Here is a 16,258-nt window from a genome sequence, read left to right on the forward strand (position 1 = left end):
TGAAAAGCTCATGAAAACTCTGTCTCTGGAATGAAAAAGGTCATGTAGGGGATTAAGAGATGTAGCTCCAGTGATAAGACTGCCCAGCAAGCATAAGATCCTGAGTTCAAACCCCAGGAGTCACATAGATCTTCACATGTTACTAGCTTTTTTTTTTTTTTTTTTGCCAGTCCTGGGCTTGAACTCTGGGCCTCAGAGATGTCTCTAAGCTCCTTTTGTTCAAGACTAGCACTCTACCACTTGAGCCACAGTGCCACTTCCAGCTTTTTCTGTGTAGTTTACCAGAGATAAGAGTCTCACAGACTTTCTCATCTGGGCTGGCTTTGAACTGTGATCCTCAGATCTCAGCTTCCTGAGTAGCTAGAATTACAGGTGTGAGCCAATGGCACCATGACTCTAGGCTGGCATTTTAAGGAGAGAGAAATGAAGACAATGGAATCATGACATCTGAAAATTATTGACACCTTAAAATGGCAACAACCAGCCTTTGCACATTATAAAGAAACCAGCTTATTCTGATTTCATTCTGGATAGAAAGACATGCATACAATCACAAAATCAAAATATTTATTTTGTTCCTTTGCACATGACACTGTTAAAACATTCCTACGACAGCAATACTGCTCTCCAGGAGCTTACAATCTAAAACAGTCAACATGAATTGTAGACCAGTGATTAAGGCATTATAGCAAACCCGGACTTTGTATCTTTAGATGTATTTTCTGAAGAAGTGGCTAGAGTGGGCAGGGTCAAAATCAAATGACATAGATTGCGTATTCCCATGCCCCACCCCACAGATCTTTATAAGGAATTCCTTGAGACTGGAACCCAAACCCAGTATCTGTGGCCTAAAAACTAATTCTGGACAACCCTACCATAGGACAAGTGAAGAGACTTCATTTCTAACCTTCTGTTTGTGGGCACTGGTGGTGAGTGGAGTGGTGTCAGCACCTGAGATTCTGCATCTCTAGGGAGGGTACTAGGTAGCCCCCTTGCCCAGTATTACACAAATTTCAGTGGCATTGCTTCTGGAAGGTCTAGCAGGCTTGGAAATCAAGTTCTGGCTGGTATTTAAATCCACAGCCCAGCAGTGCCCACTGCATCAGAAGGGCCAGGGAGACAATGCACTGGATTACCAGAGACAAAAGACTGAAAAAGGAGAGAAAAGGAGGGAACTAAAAAAAAAAAATGGAGATACAGTCTTCTAACAGACATGAACAAGAAGAATTTCAGATTTAAAAAAAAAACCCCAGAGAATAGGCATCAAATTCCAAATGAACAGGGATAAGAAATGAGACAAAAATTAGTCAATGAGATTGTTGTATTATTAAAACCCAAGAGCTCAAGAAAGTCAGAATTTAAGCTTTAAGATTTTTCTCTTTCACTGGCCTCATCCTTTGGCCACCTAGTATAAAGACTTATAAAATTCAGGATTTTCAGATTATTTCTACCCTAAATATCTAAAGACTCATTCTGGGTCTGTCTGTAAGTTGCAGATTCATAGTACTTTGGCTAAACTGGGCTTGGTTTTTCTTACCTCACTGATTAAGTACTGGAAGGTGTTTCATTTTATTTTTACAGTGCTGGGGATTGAATCCAGGGCCTTGTACACGCTACCCAAGTGCTCTACCTCTGAGCTACATTCCTAGCTCCTGGAAGATACTTGATAGCAGCTCACATGGAGATTTCTAGAGAGCACCAGTCACCACTTAGCATTGTTTCTTATTTATTATTCCTTGGCTTTGGAGAAAACAACAGACTATTTACACTGTAATGTTGGGCTCTGTCAGTACCTGTTACTCAGTTTTCTCATGCTGAGTATCAGCACTACAGGGGGCTGAACTGAGAGAAAAGCAAAGCTCTAAATGTTGGTTCTTGGATTTTAACCTTGATCCAAGAGCCTCAAAGCCTCTCGGTTCAAGACCACCAAAGTACATATTACTTGTTTTCCAATATTGAATTGGCACCTACAGAGGAAGTACAAACTTCAAACCCACAACACAGGCCAACAGGATAGCTGTCTTGTCTTCTCTGCCCAGAGGCACAATTGGATCTAGCACCAAGAAGGGCAGGATTAACAGACTGGAAGAATCACTTTAAAGAGGTAGTTTGGGGAATAAGACTGCAGTATAGACTAAAGACTGAACAGAATAAAAATCCAATGTGATTCTTCATTGAGCAAAGAGGTTTTGGCCACTCGTAATCTGATTAAGTCCCCAAGAGTAATGAGGGTGGACAAGGTTCTACCTAGGGTATGAGGCATGGGATTTGAGGGCAGAGGAAAATCTGCCCATCAGCAAACCACACTCTTAAGTCTCTCCAAGACAATGCCTGGCTTTTGCCTTTGCTCCTTGCAGCCTACAAATCACTTCCAAGAAACCATTTTTAAAAACCAGTGGCTTCATAAATGCTACTATAGCTGTCACTTGTGTATTTGTGTGTGGGGGCGTGTGTGTATGCAGCTGAAGCTGAATAAATGTTTATGGAATGATAAAGTATTGATGAGCAGCATTACAGGAAATACACCCGCCCAGACACACAACCTACAATGAACATTCTAATTTTTTTTTTTTGGCCAGTTATGGAGCTTGAACTCAGGGCCTGGGCACTGTCCCTGAGCTTCTTTGCTCAAGGCTAGTACTCTACCACTTGAGCCGTGCCACTTCCAGCCTTTTCTGTTTATATGGTACTGAGGAATAGAACCCAGGACTTCATGCATGCTAGGCAAGCACTCTACCACTAAGCCACATTCCCATCCTGAACTTTGTAATTTGTGTGTGTGTGTGTGTGTTGGTTGTGGGGCTTGAACTCTGGGCCTGGGCGCTGTCCCTCAGCTCTTCAGCTCAAGGCTAGTGCTCTACCATTTTGAGCCACAGCACCACTTCTGGTTTTCTGGTGGCTAATTAGAGATAACAGTCTCATGGATTTTCATGCCTGGGCTGGCTCTGAACCGTGATTCTTAGCTCTCAGCCTCCTGAGTTGCTAGGATTACAGGAATGAGCCACCAGTGCCCAGCTTGAACATTCTAATTCTTATGCCCAATACTAAGTACCTCCCTCCTCAGATATTAGATATTCTCGAAGTGCATACCTGGGAACTTAGAAATGTCAATTTTGGGGTTCTGGGTTTGAGGCCTAGAAACTAGTGTTTTAACAAGCCTTCCAGATGATTTTGATGCAACTAAAGTCTGAAAAACCACTGGTGGTTTCCAGGCAGATATAAAATAATAGTAGGAAAAAGATAATTCAAACTCTTCTGCTTCATTCAGCAGGGTCAAATCAAGGTAAAATGACATCAAAGTAAAATGACAATAGTTTTATTTTTAAAAACCTATTTCTATTTTCTCAAATGGACTGTCTTTTTCTTTCTGATTGGAAAGCTTATCCTAATCAAAATGTCAAAATATCAGGTGGGAAAACAAGTTGGTGAGCAACCCAAAAATACAGAACCCAACAAGCTCTAGGCCTACATTTAGTCTCCAATCACCCCTCCACATACTGCAAAGGTTCTGGTGTAACACATCACGCCTAGTGAAAGGCACAATGTATTTTTCACTCACTGAGTACAATGACTGGACCTTCCTTTCTTCCTTGGCAGTACTAGGGCTTGAATGCAGGGCCTTGGGCTTGCTAGACAGACACTTTACCACTTGGAACTTGTGTTCTAATGTGACATTTGAGTCCTGGGTTGAGTTGGGCAAGAATGTCCCTCACTATCATCAATCCTGGTTGAAGTTAATCCCTTTTCATTACTGACCCAGGAAACAAAAAACAAAACAACCCCCATCAAATTCACATATTGTGTTAAAGAAAACCCAGAAGATTAAAAAGCAGCAGATAATCAAGTCACTGACTAGAAAGCTACTTGGATTAGCCAACAATCTAGGATGATGAGGGAGGAGATGACATCTCATGGGTGGCTTCACTATGAGAGAAATGGGAATCTCAGCTTACTGAAAAACATCACTTTACCTTGGAGACTGTAAACTAAACCTCTACTCAGCAGGTGTGTGTGTAAAGAGAGAGGAGTGAGAAGGGATGATTGGAGCAGGAATCATGTCTTCCCAACTCAAGCTGCTTCCCACTGCAATTGGTAAGGCCACACCATGGAGTCTGGCATTAATGGCAATGCTCTGTGATGTCCACTACCACTGCTTTCTTCCAGCTGAAGAGAAAGTATCCTGTTCCAGCCCCTGCTGCCACTGCGATGCAGAGGTAGCCATTGTAGGTCATGAAGATGAGCATGAGGAAGTAGCTGATGACCACCTGGATGATATGCAGCACAGTTTGCAGGAGGTGAGGGAAGCTCAGCATCTGTTGCCTGAGGAGTAAACAGGGTTCTGAGCATGTGCAGATCAGGAGAAGTGGTGAGCAGCTGCAGCCATAAGCACAGCCTCAACTGTACTTCCTCACAGCTACCCGGCAACTCACTGTATTTGTATGAATGATTAGCAGCTCCTGAAATGAGGCACCAGGGGGCTGTGAGGTTTATAAGCTTGGCCATATTTGGTCCTATATCAGGTGGAGGCAGGTGCCCTTCTGGGGAGAAGAGGAAAATGTGAAGTAATCTTGACTTATCTCTACTTTGGCTGTGAAAGGGAAACCCTAAATCTTCCCACACTGATTTGCCTGAACACTTTCAAAGCTCACATTCCATAGAATGGAATTCAGTCTGAGAGTTGGGTGCTGTAGAAGAAATGACTTAACTAGTGATCAGGAGACCCAACTACTCATCGCTTGTGTCACTCTTGAGAAACTCAACAAGTATTTTGGCCTCACTAAGAATAAGTAATATTGTTTGCCTGAAAGCAGGATGCTGGCCTATATGATTTCTTAAGGTTCAAGACCTACACTTCTATTAAAGATTTACTTTTTTATTTTTATTTTTTAACAGTCCTGGGGCTTGAACTCAGGGCTTGGGCACTGTCCTTCAGCAGTGCTCAAGGCAGTGCTCTACCACTTGAGCCACAGCATCACTTCCAGCTTTCTATGTATGTGGTATTGAGGAATTGAACCCAGGGCTTCATGCATGCTAGGTAAGCACCCTACCATAGAGCCAGAGTCCCAGCCTTAAAGACTTACATTTCTATAAATCCCAAATTTCAAAAAAAATTGTTGATGTGTAGCAAAGTAATAATCATTCAATATTTTCTTAGAACACTGACACTAGCATAGTTGCAAACTATAAAATGAGGTTAGATTTAGCTGGATCAAACTTTTTACAGAAAGGACCAATTGTATTATACCATTCTTTTATACCTTGATCTGAAAATTCTTAACTTTACATATAGGCAAATGTTTTAAAATATGGACTCCTTGGGCTGGGAAGTTGGCTCAGTGGTAGAGCGCTTGCCTTGCATGCCTGAGGCCCTGGGTTCGATTCCCCAGCACCACATAAGCAAAAAGAAAAAAAAAGCCGGAAGTGGCGCTGTGGCTCAAGTGGTAGGGCACCAGCCTTGAGCTGAAAAGCTGAGAGACAGTGCTCAGGCCCAGAGTTCAGGCCCCACAACCGGATTTAAAATATGGACTCCTTATCTTCTTTCCAAGTGACAAATACACCCAGAATAAATATAACCCACAGTCAGGTGGTAGTGGCTCACCACTGTAATCCTATATATTCAGGAGGTTGAGATCTGAGGATCATGGTTCAAAGCCAGCCTGGGCAGGAAAGTCCGTGAGACTCTTATCCCCAATAAATGGCTCAGAAAACTGGAAGTGGCACTGTGACTCAAGTGGTAGAGTGCTAACCTTCAGCTGAAGAGCTGAGAGACAGTGCCCAGGCCCAGAGTTCAAGTCCCGTGACTGACAAATAAACCCACAAAAAAACCCACCCACCCACACACAAATAACCCACAATCCCAAATCTCCAGACAGTTTTGTTGGAGGCTGCATAGAATTCAGGAAGAGGCCTACTAATAAAACAGCTCTTTCCTGAATAACGAAGCCAAGGCTCTAGAAATTTTCTCTGGATCTGTTCAGGCTTCTTACCCAACAGTTTTGTGAGTCTCCATAAGGATGGTTCCATTTGGTCCAGGGACAGGCATAGAATTGTAGCGAATGCTGACTTGTGACTTTCGCAGTAGACTCTCTCGGGCTATCTTGAGTCCTTCATAGAACATTGCTAGTAAAAACACAGCCACAAAAGCTCCAGCCATTTCTAAGGAGGGAAGGAAAAGATAGTAGCACTGTCAAGATCATTAGCCAGTATATAATTCAGAAAGAAAGACGATACAGATAAAGTTCTGCTTTCAGGTGTGTTTTGTTTTGTTTTTGGTGGTACTAGGGTTTTTGTTAAGGCAAGTGGTTTGCCACTTTAGTCACACCTCCAGCCATTAGTTTTTTTTAAAAAAAATGCTTTTGTATTGTTACCTCTTTACCTGCCTGGTTAGAACAAGTGAGATGTTTTTAGTTACCAGGGCCTCTGTTGAAGAATCCATTTACTTTCTGATTAAGATATAAGAACTTATCTCAAATAACCTTTTCATCTTGTTGCCTAATTTCATTAAATTAGCTCTGCTCCATTCAAATACACAATGTAGAATATGGAAAAGAAGAGTAACTACTTTTAAGTTCAATACTAGGGACTGAACTCAGGGCCTGTGCATAGAAGGAAGGAGCTCTCCATCTTGAGCCATGTCTCCAGTCCCTTTTTTTTTTGGTCCGGTCGTGGGCCTGAACTCTCGGCCTGGGCGCTGTCCCTCAGCTCTTCAGCTCAAGGCTAGCGCTCTACCACTTGAGCCACAGAGCCACTTCTGGCTTTTTTCTTTTTGCTTATGTGGTGCTGAGGAATCGAACCCAGGACCTCAGGCATGCAAGGCAAGCGCTCTACCACTGAGCCACCTTCCCAGCCCTCCAGTCCCTTTTTAACCTTGGTCATTTTTGAGGTCAGGTTTCACCTCATGCCTAGACTGTACTCTTTGTTCTTCCCCAGGTTGCTGGTGACAACATGGCAGGCATGCACCACTGAACCCATATACTGGCTGAGATAAAATCTTGTAAATTTCTCTTTGTCTGGGCTGGCCTCGAAGTATGGTCCCCCAGTCTCTGCCTCCAAAGTAGGAACAAGCTTGAGACATCTTTGCCTGGCTCAGACTACATATCATGAACAGGCATTTCCATGCTAAGTCTTTCACAATGTGAAGTGTTCATAATAAGAACATATTCATGGTGCTAATTTAACAAACTATTTGAGCTAAATGCTCCCCCTTTCTCAAAACAAAATACGATATGTCTGGTTCCAAAGGTGGCCCACTTGACTACTGAGCCTGGCAATTTGAATTTAAAGAATTCAATGCCAAGAACCAAGAACTTCGTGTATTGTAATTTACATACACAAATAGCAATGGTCTAGATAAGGTCATAAGATGCAGACCATTGTCCTAGCTCTGTGTAATTCAGGACAAGTCATTTCAACACTTGAAACTTAATTTATTTATACAATAGGATTATATTAGAATCAGTGCTTTTTTTATGCTGGGCACTAGTTGGATTATATCTTTTAAAAATTGTTTATTGTTATTATAATGGTTATAAGTCAGGTAAAGAGTACATTTCTTTTTGGACAATGTCACCCCTCACCTTGCTTATATCAGTGCTTTTTAACCTGTAGTTACTTTGTAGTATATGAATGTGACTGTAGTATTAGGTCCAGGACCAATACCTTATGTTCTGAACAAGGAAAATGGAAAAGAATGAAAGAAAAGGGATTGCAAAAGATTTCTATCTGGTATTTAAATGGCTTTTCAGAGCTCTAGAACATATACATACTAATTAAGGGAGATTTAGCAGAGGACCAAAGTAAGTACTAGATACCCTGCCTTCCATTTAAGGAATAGAACCCATGATGGTGATATATCAAGACCATAATGAGTCAATAATTATGACAGGAAGAGATAGATGTGGCTTGCTAAATTTTTTGTCACCATTTATGGATTACTCACCTCCAGGTGTATTGATCACCAAACCGGAAAACAATAGTTCCACATTCTTTAAGTCAAAGTTGAAGGTCATACGCTGCCAGAACACCAAAGTAAGTCAGTTAGAGATGGCTGCATATTCTAAATAAGAATTTCAAACAAATAGCTTTGGCACATTTAAAGGCAAAATAGGTTTATATAAGATGTTAAGGGGAGACTTTCTTCTTCATATCAGCATTTCTACCATGGGCACTGAGTAAGAATACTACTCTCTTGGCCCCTAAGAGCACCTTATGTCTTTTTTCTCTTCCCAAATGAAGTGTAAAGACCTGAACACTTCATTCAGGAAAGGGCAAACTCCAAAGAAGCAAACTAGAGAACAAAGAACCCTAGAAACCATGGTTCTGGTGTGACTCGATAGCAGACTCACCATATGAATATAAGTAAATTGCTTGACTTATCTAGAGGTACACTATCTATATATTGATTGATTGATCTGTCTTTCTAGCTGTCTATCCTTAATATACTTTGGTTTTTACTTCGTTGGAAAGCTGACCTTTAAAGACAATAACGTTCTAGTGCTACAATTCCATTACTTCTATTGTCTATGTGAACGGGAAAGGGCCTTTGCTTACCCTCCCCCAACACTCACCATCATGTTGTGCTCTCCTCCACCATGGGAGTGTGAGGCTGAAGTGGTTGGGTGATGGTGAGATGGGGGCATGGTACTATTGTGGTCCATACTGTTCATCCCCATATGGTGGGAATGATCCATTTTGCCAGGAAAAGATGAGAATAAGCTGAAGAGTCTCTGAAGAAAAGGAATGATATAAATAAGTATGTAGAAATAGTAAAAACACTTAAATACTTTTTCAATACAGAATTTTACCCAACAAATGAATGATCTGCTAGAATCTTTACTTAGATTTATTTTGTTTATGATCTACAGATGGAAAGAGAAGTAATGTGGGCCAATAGGGATCATGTTGGGAAATGTGGACAGAAGATTTATAGCAGGACTTCAGATAACCAACCCACACTCATTCTGCCAAACTGCTCCTGTAAGATACATAAATGAGTTCAAATTTGAATATGAGATAAGGAGAATGGATTGTAGGAAAAAGATCATTTGTAATAATGTACCAATGGATACCATTAAGGAAATCTAATTTCTCTAAGGCTTTCTAATCATAAATGTCAGTAGATAAAAAGCCAGTACTTCAGATAATTCACCTAATTGGGATGGCCTGTATTTAATCAGGATTTTCAGATTACATTGTAACTTATAGGACAACTAGCTTCAGCTAATTGAAATTTGAAAAAAGGTCTATTGTTGCTCTGGGCAAGTAATGTGCTCAGACTTTAGGTATAATTTCAATCCTACCAGGACATTTGAGTCAAGAACGTGAAAAGCAACATATAAATTAGATATTCTATATTAAATTAAGTCTAGACAGTGCGTATTCTGCCTTGTGTCTTTACTAGCACATCAATACTTTATTGCAGAAGTCAGCCTGGGACATAAACTAAGGAGCAATAACTCCTACAGTTGGAGTTAGGCAGGCACTATACTGCTTAGCCATGCTACTAGCACTTTTTCACAATGTTTACTTTTTGAGACAGGGTTCTGCTTCTATCCAGGCCCTTGCCTACACCATAATCCTATTTCATGCATCCCACCATAGCTGGATTGAGGTGAACACCACACACCCAGCTTCTTCTATTATAGGGAATCTCTCAAACATTTTTGCCCGGGCTGATATGAAACTACAAGCCACTTGACCTGAGGCTCCAATGTAACTGGGATGACAGCAATGCACCACCATAGTCAGCTACTGGTTGAGAAGGAACTTTTTGCCCAGCTGCCTCAAGATGCAATCCTCCTGATCTCTAGCAGCTAGAATTATAGGCCTGAGCCACTGCTTTTGGCTAAAGTCACGTAAGACAGGAAGCTTCCAGGGTGAGGGAGCCAGGAGTCTAACTCACAAATACAAATATTCAGCAATCTATTTTTTCTTCTTAAACTACTCCAGATGCTATGGCTTATCAAAGATGCTTATTTCCAGCAAAACATCAGTTAGACATAATCAAAGTTCCTCTTTGAATTTCAAATAACTTTTGTGCCAGATACTATACTATTTGAAAATTACACAACTAGCCAATCTGGTACTATAAATATTTTTGTCCACAAAATATTTTACTGTATGGGTAGGGGGGCGGGGGGGAGGATGGGAAGGGATGGGACGGGAAAATAAAGGAGGAGGCTACAATGCTTGATAAGAAATGTACTCATTATCTTGCCCATGTACAGTATTTTCACAATAAAAAATAAAAATTTAAAAAAAGACAAAAAAAGGTTTTGCTGTAAACATTAAATAATAGAACAAATGAAATTAGAGAGCTTGCAAATTAGAGTTTGAGAGGAGGGCAGGAGTTAAAAAGACCAGCTTAGGCTACACAGTGACCAATGGGTAAATGGGCAGCAGTTTTCATAATTTTCATTCTAAGGTATGAGTACCGTTTCAAAAGTAAAAACACAGCACCACAAATTATTTGAGTTGTGTCCTTGATTTCTGTTAACTTCAACATTCTTCCTATTCACAATTTTCAAAGACTCAGAGGTTTCTATTTGTTCAGTCTTTGTACTACTAATTAGAGGAAGCTGTTCAATGACCATACATTATAAAAGCTCTTCAGACATATCAATAACTCAAGAATTCATATATTCAAACTTGAAAACTTTCAAACTATGCACCTGTTTTGAAGTGTCACCTGTACAGGATACATTTCACATCCAAACATCCTAGGAAATAGATCAGGAAGAGAATCTACTTGCTTTCCTTGTCAACAGACAATGGACTTCAGTAATAGAATCTTATGCAAGGCTTACAATGGTATCTGAATAGGAAGGAATAAATCTGGTGGAAATTAACATACACACATACACTGTAGCTTAAACTTAAATCAATCCTAATAAATCCTTATTCTCACTCAAAGCCTCATCTGGACTGGGATTGTAATTCAGCAATAGAACATTTGCTTAGCTTATGAAAGGCTCTGAATTGCATCCTGAGTACTGGAGGGGAAGGTGAGGAAAGCCCTTCTTCTAAGAAAAATTCCACAGACTATGTCAAACCTAAGTGATATTACAACGGAGAAAAATTGTTTAAGTATTGTAAGAGGTGGTAATGTACCTCAGTGTAATAAGGTAAAATGCTTGCATGGTTTACACAAAACCTTGGGTTTGAGCCCAAGTAACACACATACACACACACACACACACACACACACACGAACACATAATGACTATATTTTTTTCTCTGATTACTTGGATGTTCAGAGACATGTATTTGAATCACCTAACTTCTTTATTTTCTCCTTTTTAAAATTGTTATTGTAAAGGTGACATAGTAGTTACAGTTACATAATTCAGGTAATGAGTACATTTCTTTTTGGACAGTGCCACCTTTTCCCTTGTTTTCTCTCAGTTTTTCTGTGTTCTCCCTTACTCTCCCCAAAGCAGATTAACTTACCAGACAAAAGGTACAAAAAATTAAAGAACAGCAACAAGGGAGGGAAAAAAAGCAAAGTAACAACAAACCTCATTTCCATTTCTTGGAGTTCATTTAAAAAAATCATTTTATATGATCATATGCACATAGTTATTGAGCCTTTGTGATCCTCTCCTAAGAATATCCTGCTTTGTCTCATTGTATGGATGTGAATAACCCAACTTCTAAAACAAGCAAACACACCTACCATTCTCTGTAAAACAGAAATTCTATTTACAGGATGTAAACTAGCATTGTTGTTTTTCACATTTACTTCAATGGCTCTAATCTACAATGACCCAAGCTCAGAAAAAATAAATACTGATATAAATAAGTCAAAGGCCAGGATCATAGCAATACTGTAATCTGAAGAGGTATGACTTCAGAGAAATTATGGGTTCTATCTTTGGCTTATTCAACTTTCTCTGAACTTTAGAGTCAATCTGACTTGCTCTCTAAGAACTGTTTTCTCTGATTTAAGCTCCACCTTCACCTCTTTCTGAGAACTGGGCTCAAGGTCCACAAAGTGGCTGGACTGTATCTTTATTAAACCAAGTAAAGCACTGATCATTAAAAGAACTTGAAGAAAAGTAATGACAAGTGATAGAAGGAACTTTAATTCACTGGGTTTCCTCCTTAAGTACAATCTATAGACATATGCTAATACCAGGCTAAACCTCCACTATTCTATCACTTCATGAAGTTTACAGACCACTATTCTATCACTTCATGAAGTTTACAGACATTTAAAAACAACACAAAAAAACCTTGAATAAATAACTCACGGATTGAATTGAAAAACAAAAGAAAAATTCTTAGTATTCTTGACTTTCTGATAAAGTTTACCTATACTATTGTATTACCAGATTGAGTTCATAACTAGGTAAGACAGAAATACTGTACTTTCATTTACATCTTTGCCAAGTAAAATAAACTAGTTTGAATAGAATCCAAGAGGGATCCAGTCACTTTTACATTAGATAATGGAGTAATGAAGAACTAATTTAACAGGAAAGCATCCATCAAAGAATTTGGAAGATGTTATGGTTGACCCAGGAAAAGTTACTGAGCTTTTCTAGAACTGACTTCCAGTCTTTTGAACATGGAGAAGGGCTGCTGGGAGCATTAGATGAGGTAATATACATAAAGCATCTAGTGAAGTATGTAACAAAATGGAAGCTATTATTATTTTGTGGATTATTACAGTAAAAAAGATATTGAATAAGGAAAGTCCAGTAAGTGAACTTTGTAGGAGATGGCATTAATCAACAGCTTTTTTTCTCCTAACCAAGGCCACTTTCAAGTTCTTCTTTTGCCTGTCCTGATTTGTCTCATACCAGAAGATGGCTATCAGCAGGGATGTAATAATTCCTTCTGCTAGCACAGAAAACTTTCTAGATCTTTAGCATAATAAGAAATAGCCTACAAATTTTCCTTTCAAAGAAAACCAAGCACAAATTTGGCAGACGTGGCTCATGCCCGTAATCCTAGCTGCTCAGGAGGCTGACATCTGAGCGATTCTTATCTCCAGTTAACCAGAAAAAAGGCACAAGTGGAGCTGTGGCTCAAGTAGTAGAGCACTAGTCCCTAGCAGCTTAGTGCCCAGGCTTTGAGTTCAAGCCCCAGAACTGGCACAAAAAGAAAAAAAAAAAGATCAAGCACAGATTGATATGGAACTGAGTTCATAGCAAATAGTCAATAAGTTCTCTCTAGTGAGGGTGGGCATGGGTCCTGGGAGGCGCATCACTGAGCACTGGATAAAAAGTGATTTGGGGGGCTTTAGCTGAAAGGAACAATTGTTGTTTTATATGTGCCTGGTCTCAAGCAGCTGCTCAAGGAAGCGAGATGTCGAGGCTGCTTCCCAAACGAGTCAAACAAAGACAAGTTAAAGTCTTCAGGGCTCTATATACTTTTGAACCCAGAACTCCAGATGAACTGTACTTTGAAGAAGGTGATATTATCTATATGACTGACATGAGTGATGCCAATTGATGGAAAAGGACCTGCAAATGCAAGACGGGGCTCATTCCGAGCAATTACATGGCTGAGCGGGCAGAATCCATTGCCAATCCATTGCCTGAAACTGCAGAAAGAGGCAACCTGAGCTGGCTGAGAGAGTGCTTGGACAACTGAGTGGGCGTGAACGGCTTAGACAAAGCTGGAAGCACAGTCTTGTACTGCCACAGGGGTCACGAAGACGTGGTGGAAGCTCTATTTATTCAGCCCCATATTGAACTGAACCAGAGAACAAGTTGGGGGACACAACTTTGCATACTGCTGCCTGGAAGGGCTATGCTGACATTGTCCAGTTACTTTTGGCAAAAGGTGCGAGAACAGACTTAAGAAACAATGAGAAGAAGCTGGCTTTGGACATGGCCATGAATGCTGACTGTGCGTCTTTCCTGAAAAAGAATCAGGGAACAGATAAAGTTTGAACATTAAGCAATAGAGACGACTATCTTGATGATAAAGAGTCAGATTAATTCCATTCTGGAGCTTTGATATCTAGAACTTCTTTTGCTTTTGCCATTCCTAAACTTTGTTTTTGCCAGAAGAGTATATATATAACTTTAAAAATGTCTAAATGAACATGGCAGTGATGCACTGTGAATAGGATGTATAAACAAATGTCTTACCTTTGTTCTGTCAATAAGTGATGGGCAGATGAATGGATAAAAAATTGTTGTATCTATACACAATGGAATATTATGCAGCCATTAGAAATGACAGAATAATGACATTTGCAGGGAAATGGATGGAGCTAGAAGAAATCATGTTGAGCGAGGTAAGCCAAGAGCAAAGAGACAAACAGTACATGGTCTCCCTGATAAGTGATATGACAAAATTAACAGGACTTAAGAAACAAAGAACTTGGCCGGGCGCTGGTGGCTCACACCTGTAATCCTAGCTACTCAGGAGGCTGAGATCTGAGAATCGCGGTTCAAAGCCAGCCCAGGCAGGAGAGACTGTGAGACTCCTATCTCCAATAAACCACCAGAAAACCGGAAGTGGCGCTGTAGCTCAAGTGGTAGAGCGCTCGCCTTGAGGTGAAGAGCTGAGGGACAGCGCCCAGGCCCAGAGTTCAAGCCCTATGACAGACAAAAAAAAAAGAAACAAAGAACTTCCACTCATCTCGTTGAACCACTACTAAATAACCCCATGCTGCTGATCACATATATGGTGTATATGTGTACACCATTGTATGTTATAGACGGTGATAGACAATTTGATCTAGGAAAATTAGAATGTGTTTGTGACTTTAACTGAGCATCACTATCCCACAATACTGTGAAATTTGGGAAATTATGTAATCACTTAATCACAATAAAAAAAAGTAAGTGATGGGATACTTTGCTGTGTAAAATATATCTATATTCACCAGAGTAGAACAAGAAGAGATTATTTCTATTTGTCAAGTGAAAGGAATTTTAAGAATATTTTGCTTTAAAAAATCAGGATCTTGGGGCTGGGAAGGTGGCTCAGTGGTAGAGCGCTTGCCTTGCATACCTGAGGCCCTGGGTTCGATTCCTCAGCACCACATAAGCAAAAAGAAAAAAGCTAGAAGTGGAGCTGTGGCTCAAGTGGTAGAGGGCTCGCCTTGAGCTGAAGAGCTGAGGGACAGTACCCAGGCCCAGAGTTCAGGCTCCATGACCGGACCCCAAAAAAATAAAAAATAAATAAATCAGGATCTCTGGGCTGGGAAGGTAGCTCAGTGATAGAGTGCTTGCCTTGCATGCATGAGGCCCTGGGTTCGATACCTCATAACAACATAAGCAGAAAAAGCCAGAAGTGGTGCTGTGGCTCGCTAGCCTTGAGCTGAATTGCTGAGGGGCAGCGCCCAGGCCCAGAGTTCAAGCCCCACAACCAGCAAAAAAAAATAAAAAATAAAAAAATCAGGATCTCTCTGTCTCTCTCTCACTAGTTAAGAATATCTTGAAAGGATTTTTTAAAGGGGGAATGCATAGTATAGTAACATTCCAAAATACTTAATAGAAAATTGTTCTGTTCTCACAGAAATAAACACTTTAAGAAACTTAAAAAAATACTAAGTCTTTGTCCTAGGAAGGCTTTATACTATTTGCTTTCTAAAGTATATTTATCTTATCTTTAGTTGGAGCCTTGAAATTGGCCATATGCCAATTTGTTTCTGTTATGCTGGGAACTGTTAGATATGGGAAATGGCACTGAGTGTAAGACAGTTTTATATTTCTTCGTGTTTCTTCTCCCTTTCTGTTATTTTTCAAGTATGGTGCAGTATTACCCAAATAGCTTTCAAAATGTCCTTGTAGCTAGGTACTGGTGGCTCATGCTTGTAAACCTAGTTATTCAGGAGGCTGACATCTGAGGACCATGCTCATAGCCAGCCTGGGCAGAAATATCCAAGCAAGAGCATAAGACTTTGAGTTCAAGCCCTAATACTCACACATATACAACACACAACACACTACAACACACACACACACACACACACACACACACACACACAAAGTCCTTGTATTCAGTGAAATAATTCTTTCCAAATCTAACTCTGAGCACTATAAAAAAGTTTCCCCTATTCCTTCCCTATCTCCCCTCCTAAAAACTCATCAAAAAGATTAATTTGTCAACCAGATGCAAAATCTAGCCTCTTTAGAAAAATAAACATGAATGGGGACAAAAGTTAGAAAATTAGCAAGATGGCTAAAATCTGACGCTCACTCTTGGTTTTAGCACTGACATTTATTTATAATAGGTTTTGTCTAAAATTCAAATTCTCTTTTCTTTTCCTGGTTTTGCACAATGGTGGATGAGA

The 16,258-nt window shown here is 40.1% G+C and overlaps 1 protein-coding gene and 1 pseudogene across 2 annotated transcripts in view; one reads left to right on the forward strand and one right to left on the reverse strand.

Moving 5' to 3' along the window:
- Positions 1-3,300: 3,300 nt before the first annotated feature.
- Positions 3,301-16,258, reverse strand: part of Slc31a1 (solute carrier family 31 (copper transporter), member 1) — a 33,608-nt gene continuing 20,650 nt past the window's right edge. For both annotated transcript variants that reach the window (XM_013030154.1, XM_013030153.1), the window contains exons 2-5: positions 8,568-8,726; positions 7,940-8,012; positions 5,988-6,156; positions 3,301-4,320 (exon numbers count right to left, since the gene is read on the reverse strand). In XM_013030154.1, coding sequence (XP_012885608.1) covers positions 4,119-4,320; positions 5,988-6,156; positions 7,940-8,012; positions 8,568-8,690 — 567 coding nt within the window. In that variant the 5' untranslated portion in view covers positions 8,691-8,726 and the 3' untranslated portion in view covers positions 3,301-4,118. The remainder of the gene's footprint in view (positions 4,321-5,987; positions 6,157-7,939; positions 8,013-8,567; positions 8,727-16,258) is intronic.
- Positions 13,312-13,949, forward strand: LOC105996162 (annotated as a pseudogene).

This window comes from Dipodomys ordii, unplaced genomic scaffold (assembly GCF_000151885.1).
Source record: "Dipodomys ordii isolate 6190 unplaced genomic scaffold, Dord_2.0 Scaffold127, whole genome shotgun sequence".
Lineage (NCBI taxonomy): Eukaryota > Metazoa > Chordata > Mammalia > Rodentia > Heteromyidae > Dipodomys > Dipodomys ordii.